The sequence below is a fragment of the Vespula pensylvanica genome, chromosome 1 (assembly GCF_014466175.1).
Source record: "Vespula pensylvanica isolate Volc-1 chromosome 1, ASM1446617v1, whole genome shotgun sequence".
Lineage (NCBI taxonomy): Eukaryota > Metazoa > Arthropoda > Insecta > Hymenoptera > Vespidae > Vespula > Vespula pensylvanica.
This window is the reverse complement of record NC_057685.1, coordinates 18764187-18774186: the sequence shown is the minus strand read 5'-3', so window position 1 is coordinate 18774186 and position 10000 is coordinate 18764187. Positions and strand designations below refer to the sequence as shown.

At 38.2% G+C, this 10000-nt stretch overlaps 2 protein-coding genes across 6 annotated transcripts in view; one reads left to right on the top strand and one right to left on the bottom strand.

Moving 5' to 3' along the window:
• The window catches only part of LOC122631676 (paired box protein Pax-6-like), a 90226-nt gene that overhangs the window by 15526 nt on the left and 64700 nt on the right, over nucleotides 1-10000 (bottom strand). The window lies entirely within an intron of this gene.
• On the top strand, nucleotides 2948-5186 carry LOC122631705 (muscle M-line assembly protein unc-89-like). Its single transcript, XM_043817711.1, has 3 exons — nucleotides 2948-3222; nucleotides 3309-3797; nucleotides 4537-5186. The coding sequence occupies exons 1-3, from the start codon at nucleotides 3217-3219 to the stop codon at nucleotides 5014-5016; spliced, it is 975 nt and encodes a 324-aa protein (XP_043673646.1). The 5' UTR covers nucleotides 2948-3216; the 3' UTR covers nucleotides 5017-5186.

Below are 10000 nucleotides of genomic sequence, written 5' to 3'. Positions count from 1 at the left end.
ATTAAAAGGGAGAAAGAAAAGGGCTGGACTGTGTATAAGCTCATTGTTTCGAATTTCCCGTAGGGATCTGATTGCAAACGAATGCGGCAGGGATACGGTCTCCCTTCATAGACGATTAATCCAGTTTACTCGCAGACGTTGCTTAGGTATGGGGTTCTTGTAAGCTGAGAATCCGCACAAACGTCCCTCCCGCGTTTAAACGAATACGTTCTATATACATACACACATGTGTGTATGTGTGTGTAACATATATGATACATACATGTATGTACGTTTATTTTCTATGTGTGTTATATGTATATGTATATGTTATATGTATATATACTTATGTATTATATTATATGTATATATTATATTATATATATGTATGTATGTATGTATGTATGTATGTATATATATATATATATATATATATATATATATATATATTGAATTATCAGGCTCAAAAAGTCGATGTCATCTTCGTACAATAGTCACAACTTTCTACGAAAATCTTCCGCAGCAAGGAAAAAGAAAATTTTGTTTCTATCAGAATATAAATTCTATCAGAATCCTTAATTTTTACGATTAACTTCCTGTTCCAAAGTACGTACCAATTTGCATAAAATACATACATATATATGACAGTATCAATTATCTCGGATTAATTATTCCATAAATTTTGAATATATTCCTATATCTAAATAATATCGAATAGACTGATAGATAATACATACATACATACATACATACATACATACATACATACATACATACATATATAATCATGAGAGATTCAGGATGATGACGCGTGGTGACTCGGACATTTTTCGCAACACTCTTGGTGGTTCCCGTTGCTCGTTGAATATGTCAAGAAGGGGGTTGGGTGGAGGGTCCAGAGGAAGGGTACGGGGGATGTTGGAGAGAGACGGGAATGATGTTGAAGAAGGAGAGAGAAAGAGATATAGGGAGGAAAGAAGAAAGATGGAAAGACTAGGAAGGAAGAAAGACAGACAGAGACAGAGACAGAGACAGAGACAGAGACAGAGACAGAGACAGAGAGACAGAGAGTGTGACAGAGACACACAGAGAGAAAGAAAAAGAGAGAAAGAGAGAGAAAGAGAGAACGAAAGAAAGACAGAGAAAGAAGTAGGGAGAGAGGGTGAAACAGAGGGGTAAGGGAAGAGGGATGAAGAGAGGGGGACAGAGTTAAGCCTGCAGGCTGCAGACAGAGGCATCGCTCGCGCCGGCCTCTACGGCAATACGGCGCAAAGCGAGAGCAGAAGGGAGACAGGCATCTCGCCCTTCTTTTGTCCCTGGGCCTCGGCCCGATATTGAAATGGAGTCGTTTGAGTGTGAATAATTTGCTTTGCCCGGGCCACCCCTCCTCGTAGTTCGACCCCCTCCCCTCGTACTTTTCCGACTCTACCCCCGTACCATCTCTCTCTCTCTTTCTCTCTCTCTCTCGTTCTCTCTCTCTCTCGTTCTCTCTACCTCTCTTTCTCTCTCTCTCTCTCTTCTTCGTATCCGTCGTGAAAGCTTCGACATCGACGCGTTCCAGAAGTCGGTGGGCAACGTGTCGAGATTTTCACCGATTTCCCGCTAAATCGTTCGTACTTGGATCTTTATATTTTCTTTCAAATTTCTTCATTTTCTTCTCTTTTTTTCCCTCCTGTTGTTTCCTCGTTTTGTCGTTTCTCTTTTCTGTTTTCTTTTTCTTTCCGCATCTTTTCGTTTTTTTTTTTTTATGCGTAGTCGCTCGTAAGCGGATCGTAAGTTCGCACTTCGGAGTATTAAGAGATAGATATCTTTGTTTCTGCTTGATTTATAATTTGTTAATGGTATGATATATAATACATTAATTTTGATAAATTATGCATTTTAATATGATTTATTAATTTTATGATCTATTGATGTATAATCTATTTATTTTTATTTTTTTAAATTCTATTTGATTTCTGTTTCATTTTCTATTGTAGGTGTTGGTTACGATGGATTCAAATTTTGTAGAAATTTTTGTTAAGATTTCTTATATGTATATACACTCCTAAACGTATCTCGTTAGCTTTGAACACGATCGTATTTGTAATACGTAAACATAATATTATAATATATAACATTGGTGGTAAGATTGTCGTTTCAAAGAATTATGAAGCACGATCGTCCCTGATATCATCAACTCGGTTTTTATTTTATTTATTTACTTTATCTATTTCTCTCTCTCTCTCTCTCTCTCTCTCTATCTATCTATCTATCTATCTGTCTCTCTGTTTTTCTCTCGGATGCTGGTCAGATTGAGTTCAACGGTGAATTTATTAGCAAGAGTCATCGTCACGCGCCTGGAAACGTCTGGACGAAGCGTGCATGGAATCGACGAGGAGAGAGCATAGCGTACGTTTATAAGTGTATGTTCGTGTGTGCGCGTGTAAGAGCACGTTAAAATTAAAGCGACGTAATGACTGCATAATAGGCGCCTCCGATCGCTTTTGGTACGTGAAAAAGACGAGACCCGTCGGGAGATTATCGGCCATGGTCGTTGGCAACACCAATGACGGATTGCTACGTTAGATAATATTAATAGAAATGACGATGACAATTATTTTATTTTAGAATCGTGAATGCAGATATGTAAGTTAAAAGGATTACGACGAAATAAATATTAACATATTCTACGTATCGAGGAAAAATTTCAAATTGGATATTTTAATTTTTTATGAGAAGGAGCCTCGCATGGTATCGGTGATAAATGTTTAACGTTAAATATGTACAAATTCTGAGAGCACGAATTTGTTGAAACCATGATTCGTTATGCCATAAAAAAAAGTAAAAGAAGAAAAAAGGAACACGAGATCTTTCTTTTAACGGAGCAGAAGACGAAGACGAAGAAGAAGAAGAAGAAGGAAAAAAAAGAATTAAACTAAATTAAAACAGCAACGACATCGAAATAAATGATATTTCTTTTGTACGTAGACCGAGTAAAATCGCCGAAATGTTTGACGACGAGAAAAGAAACGAAGGTAAAATGTGACCGGATGATGAGCCAACAATGATCGAGGATTCATCGGTCATTTAGGAGGCCAATGTCACTCGTCGGTCGACAAACATATCGCCGCTAGTCATGAAGTCCTTTTAAATATGCAGAACGCGCACGAAACACCGTGTATATAATCGGGCGACGGTACCTATCGGAAATCAGTCAGCTCGAGATCACAACCAGCTCTAACTACGAGAACAACAATGAAGGTAGATCAACTCTATCTCGATTGGATTATCTAATTATTCTCTATCTCTATGCATTAATCTATTAACGAATATTTTTGTTTAAATAGGTATTCGCCGGTATTATCCTGCTCGCAACCGCTGTCCTAGCGGAACCACCGTTTTATCGTCAGCAACAAAGACAATATTATTTTGCAAGACAACAGGAAGAAGCTGCGGCCGCTCCTTACGCTCCCTCCGGTTGGAAACCGGCTGGTCCAGCGTTCAATCTGCCACAAAGACAAGTACAAAATCCTCAACAACAATACGGTGCACCGACTACTCCTCAACAACAATATGGTGCTCCTAACGAGCCTCAACGAAAATACGGTGCACCGGCTACGCCACAGCAAAAATATGGTCCTCCTGCTACACCAGAGCAACAATACGGAGCTCCTGCTAAACCTCAACAACAATATGGATCTCCTAACGAACCTCAAAGACAATACGGTACACCTCAGCAAGAATATGGACCTCCTCAGGAAGTCACTACTCTCGATACGCCAAACAGCACGGAATTAGACGATGCTACTACGGTTTCCAGCATTTCCGATTCCGAGGTAAAATGATCGATCATCTTATAATTGCTTTTTCTTTTTTCTTTTTTCTTTATTATTATTATTATTTTGTTTTCTCATCGGAATAGACAATACTATCTTTTCGTTTCTGGACTTCGTTTCTCCGATCGATACGGTCGGATTTATGCAATGCGGTTAGATTTATCGTTCCGTTTCGGAAAAAGAAAACGATCGTGAGAACGATCGTGAGTTGGCACGAGCCTACGGTAGCCAAACGTTTCCGTAGAATTTAAATCGTCCTCGACGCTTCTTCACGATACCTTCTTCTTCTTCTTCTTTGCTATCCCGACCTCACTCGTGTTTTTCCTCCTTCAGAATTCCTCTAACGAGATTAGTATTCAAGGCGTCGTTTACTTTCGATCGCGTCTCAAGCACGCGTGCCCGTACCAAATTCGAAGGCGCTCTGTGACACAATCCGTAATGCATTCAACCGTGATTTCAGTAGCCGAGGTCGACCGAAACGACGAGCCATTGTATTATTTTAATACGTCTATTTCTTAACAAATTCGAAAGAAAAGAAACAAAAAAAAAAAAAAAACAAACAAACAATCGAATCGTATCCCATTGACCATTACGAATTTCCTGAATTTTCTTCTCGAGGTTCTCCAAAAAATATTGAACGAACAAACAAACGAACAGACGAATAAATCATCTCCATCGTTTGGTATAATCCATACACGTGTGTAAAAAAGATAAAAATTTGTCGTTATCTTTTTCGTAGTCCGAACCCGTTAATTCGGTGAACGAGCTCGAAGAGGATGACCTGGATCAAAATCAGCCACAGCAAACTGGGGAATATTACGTAGCACTTCCCGACGGTCGCCTTCAACGTGTACGTTACGTCAGCCGTCAGGACGTCGAAGCCATGAAATATTTCGCTAAGATCCGCGCCGAAAACGTAGAACCACTTCGTGGACCGATCTATGCTTACGCGCCACTTCAAAAACTTCAGATCGTTCCGGCAGGTTTGCAAATAGCTTTGGCGTCACCGGTTGCACCGGTGGAAACTCCACAACCGGAAAAGATTAAGATCGAGCCGGCAAAACTCGAGATCGAACCGGTCGCAGCACAGGTACAATATCAGTACGATACTCCATCGGCTGTCCTCCCTCTTCCTTCGTCGCCATTATCCTCGTCGTATGCCGCTTATACGTCGAATTATCAAATACCAGAAAACAGGTATCTCTTGACCGTTCAGTGAAAGGATTTTAAATGAGACAGGATAATCTCCTATCGAATCTCAACCATCATTGTATATTTCCTTGTAAACTAATTTATCTTAAAATTAACATTAGCTTAATTGACGAGCGATAAAAGAAAAGAATACAAACAAAACGAAATCAATAAAACTTAATCCGACGAGTTAACGAACCAGAACATTGTTTTTCTATCCGCATCATTTTTACACCCTTGATCTTTTGATAAATCCTCATAAACAATCTCTTTGACGGTGATAGTCAAAGATAAAAGTTGGTATCTTTAATATCTATTTCTTCATGAAATAAGAAAAGTTGTAAAGTTGTAAAGACAAGAGAAAGAGAGATAGAGAGAGAGAGAGAGAGAGAGAGAGAGAGAGAGAGAGAGAGAGAGAGAGAGAGAAAGAGGAAGATTCGCGATAGGATTCCTCGTTGCTTTGGTACGTTGTCGTAAGCACAGAGGTACGCGTATTGGCAGGGACCCGTCGGCAGGCACGTAGACGCGCCTAACCACAAAATTCCAGAAATTTAATATCGCGCTTGGCTATGGCGGGGGTTGGTCGTTTCATAAGTTCACTTCGACGCAACCAATCCCCCTGTCCCTCCCCTGCCCCCTATCTTTCTCCCCTATCTCTCCTACCCGCCCTCAATCTCGCCATGGAGAATTCTCCCAAAATTCTCCATGGCCACGTTCGTACCAGCCGAAAACACTTCTTCCTCCTCCTACACCTCCTCCCACATCTCCTCCTCATATCTCCTTTGTTATCTCTCTCTCTCTCTCTTTCTCTCTCTCTCTTTCTCTCTCTCTCTTTCTCTCTTTCTCTATCCACCTATCTATATCTCCTAAATCTTCTTGTTCCCAACTCGAAACTTTTTGTTTCGTTCCTCCTTGAAAACTCGTAAGATCGTAAAGTGTTATTCTTTCTTTTTCGTAGTTCTCGTAAAAATAGGATCTCCATAAACAATCGCGATTATCAATCTTTCATTCTTCATTTTCGTTGGATCGATTTATAAGTGTTTGGTGATACAAAGAATCTCTGATTATTCTGATATATCTCTGAGATATTTTTATTAAGACTCGTTGGGGTTGGGATAAATTAGATTTAACGTAAGTAGTTGGTTTCTTACCTAGGTATAATAGTTTCACGCGAGAACAAAGGATGTTTGTCGGGGGTAGGAGGACTAGTGGTGTGATGGCGATGGTGCTGGTTCAGAGCCGAAGTTAAGTGGCTCTAAGACGGAGAAAGGATCTGAGTTAGTAAGTAAAAGATAGATAGATGGATAGAGTGAAAGAGAGAGAGAGAGAGAGAGAGAGAGAGAGAGAGAGAGAGAGAGAGAGAGATGACGATGATGGGAGCCAAATTTCATCGGTGAATCCGATCGAGCGACTAATTAGTCCGGTCAAGTGGTCAAGACCAATTAAGTTAGGAAGGCTACTCGAAAGCTAGCTTCGACTTAGCCGTAGCAGCTCGAGCCTTCGCACGAGAATCTGTGAACCTTTCTAAAGGGAGATGGAGAGATAGAGAAAGATAGTTAGATAGAGAGAGAGAGAGAGAGAGAGAGAGAGAGAGAGAGAGAGAGAGAGAGTATGGAAACTTCGAACGAGAGAGATTCTTCGGACTTACGGTTGTCGAAGTTGCTTTTAGATAGGGAGAGGGGTACAGGGGGAGACGAGAAGCACAATTCTCGAAGAGAACCAGCTCGTTCCAACAAACCCTACTCGCTCTACTCGTCAAAACCACACCGTTAGATATCGTAGAAAGTAAGAGAGTAGAAGGACTGGAAAGGGTGGAGGGCTAAGAGGGAGGAGCGAACCTCTCTTGCTCGATAACGTCAGTCCATCGAAAATAAAGTTTCCTGTACTATTCCTATTTTTTGAATCTTCGTTTTCCATCAACTTTTATATTACGAGTGGACTTATTTTTGTTTTCGTTTTTATAATATATTCTTTTTTGTATTCGTAGATAAAACCCTTTTTTTTTTATTTTTACATGATGTACGACATACACAATTTTGTTGGATATTATCGTTAATTCGTGTTTATGTACGCGTCTCTAAACAAGGAATTTTGTTTCAGATTTTCTTTTCCGACGATCGCGAGCAGAGAATTTGTTGCCGTTGAAGAATTTTCATTTTTAACGTTAACGTTAATGAAATTCTTACGAGAAGAAAGAACATCCAGTATCTGTCGTCTACTCTTATATTTTTAAATATACATTTCAAAGCAATTGTCTATCGTCCGATTACTATCTCTCTCTCTTTCTCTCTCTCTCTCTCTCTCTCTCTCTCTCTCTCTCTCTCTCTCTCGTTCGGGGTTGGATATTTCAACAAGATTTTTTTATCTTCTAAGAGGAATATAAGCTTCAAATAGATTTAATGCAATATATAATAACGTCCCAGTGCTAATCCGATCTCGTACTAATCGATTTGAAAAAAAAAAAGAAAAAAGAAAAAGAAGGAAAAGAAGAGAAAAACAAAAAGAAAAAAAAGAGAGAGAGTGAACTCTTCCCTTCCACGTTGTTCTTTTCGCTTGGCAAAGCTTTGGATTTATCGGATGAATACGTATGAGGAGGAGTTTAATAATACGGATTTTGTGTACTTGTGTGTGATAGTGTCGATGGGGGTGAGGGGTGGTAGATGCGGGGTATACTATGGAAAAATAAAAAAACGAAGGAAAAAGAAAAAAAAATGCAATTAGAGAAATGCACGTTACGTTAACGTTTATTGTGTAAGTTAAATGCATACATATATATGTATGTACCTACGTATGTACATACGTATGTACATACGTATGTATGTATGTACGCATATCCGGTAGACAAAATTAAAAATGTTACTTCGGGGTTACGTTAAAAGGAGCAAATTCTAATTAATAAGATGCTCGTTGACTTAATGAGACTCGATCGTGCCGTTACAAAGACGCAGGAGGTAGTGCGCATGACCGATCAAACACGACCAATCGGATAATGCGCCACGCTGAGTATCATGTTTCCACGCCGAGCCAAGTTTCTTTTCTTTTCTTCTAGATACATACGTCCCGTCTTGAATAATAACCGACCATATTTGCTCTTAATTATTTCTAGCTACTGTATTTATATTATCCTCGAAACGAGTACACGGTGCTTTGCTATTATTATTAATATAGATATTAAACGAAAGATATTTTATCTACGGCGTACACGCATCCGTTCGTGAAAAGGTACATCGAAAGGAATACAAATAAGTGGAATACAAAATTGTATATATTTTTACATAGGCATGCGTGTGCGTGTGTTTGTATAATTTGGAAAGATGATTAATTCGAGAAGATTTTATTTTCTTGATAAAAAAGGAAAATAATTAAATAAATAAATAAATAAATAAATAAATGAGTATACGTTTGTTTCTCACAGCTATTTAAAAAAAAAAAAAAAGAAAAAAGAAACAGAAAAGGCACGCGTCGATCGTTCTACGATCGTTTCACGATTAACTAATTTATCCAAATTATATCCTTTCTCAATTCGTATTATTTTATTCGTTATTTAAATAAATAAATTTCATACATCTGTAATGAAAAAATCGCAAAAATCTTTGCAGTTAACAGGTTAAAGCGAATAAAAGATGGCGAAGTCTCGCGGTGGTGGTCTCACGATTTTAAACCGTGAGACGATTCTGGATCAGAGACAGACAGAAAATAAGAGAGAAAATAACAGAGCAAGAGAGACAGAGAGAGAGAGAGAGAGAGAGAGAGAGAGAAAAGGGGATTAAGAAAAGGCGCTTGAGGTCAGGGTTGACATCTGGTCCCACTAGCAAAGTCGATCTCACCGAATCATCGACGGGGGTAAAATTCTTCTCGGTACTTTACGGAACGAACGTAGAAGAAGAAGAAGAAGAAGAAGAAGAAGAAGAAAAAGAAGAAGAAGAAGAGGAGGAGGAATAAGAAGAATGTTGGATGATGGTAATTCACGACAAGCAGTTCCTCACTAACACTACTATAACGACAACAACAACAACAACAACTACTACTACTACTAGTATTACTACTACTTCTACTCTACGTCACGCAGTTTTCGTTTTATTTACGAATAGCCGAGATTAAGAAAATAGGGGGAGGCCCCCGTGGCGCCTGTGGGAACTCAAGCTATGGTGTTTTGGCTCTATACCTTGCCAACATCTTTACGACGATTTCTCTCTCTCTCTCTCTCTCTCTCTCTCTCCTCTCTTTCTTTCTCTCTTTTTCTCTTTCTTTTTCTCTCGCTCTCTGTTGCTCTCCAGGGTCTCTAAAAGAGGAAATAAAGAAATCCCTCGTGGTCACACGCAAAAGCAAGGCCTCAGCTTTCTACCACGTATTTTGTTTCCCTTTCCTTCTTTTTTCTTTTCTTCTTTCTTTCTTCCTTTCTTTCTTTCTTGTTTATCACTCTTACACGTATAATTAGTGAGATTACTCATGAAATCTCTTGTACGTAGACGATCTTGAGATCTTACGTTCAGACAAGTAATTTCATGTTAATCTAAACTTTATGAAAATGTTTAATGCGGATACGTTTGTGTGTGTGTGTGTGTGTGTGTATATATATATATGTATGTATGTATATATGTATATTCATAATACGAAGAAAAATGTAATTTTACTTGAAAGTTGTTTTGCAAAGAGACAAAGATAAATGTAGGAAGAAAAAGATGATATAAGAAAAAAAAGAAATATAATAATTACGAGTTAAACCTAAGTTTTATAATAATTGTGAAATATAGATAATAATAATGTAATATATATAAAATGAAAATAATTATCTTTGGAAATCGTTTTGTTAGAAATAAAATAACAAATAAAGGGAGAAGACGATGTGTACATATATATGTATAAATATATATATATATATATATATTTATTTATTTATACGTATAAATATACATATATAATAAAAAAAAGGAAAAGAAAAAAACGGTTCGATCGTTATATAACATTACACAATACAGTTCTCATAATCGTAACTGTTCATGCGCTCATCG

Excerpts from the sequence above, each read along its gene's own strand:
- LOC122631705 (XM_043817711.1), top strand. Across the intron at positions 3,798-4,536 it reads CCAGCATTTCCGATTCCGAG|TCCGAACCCGTTAATTCGGT; the intron begins GTAAAATGATCG and ends TCTTTTTCGTAG.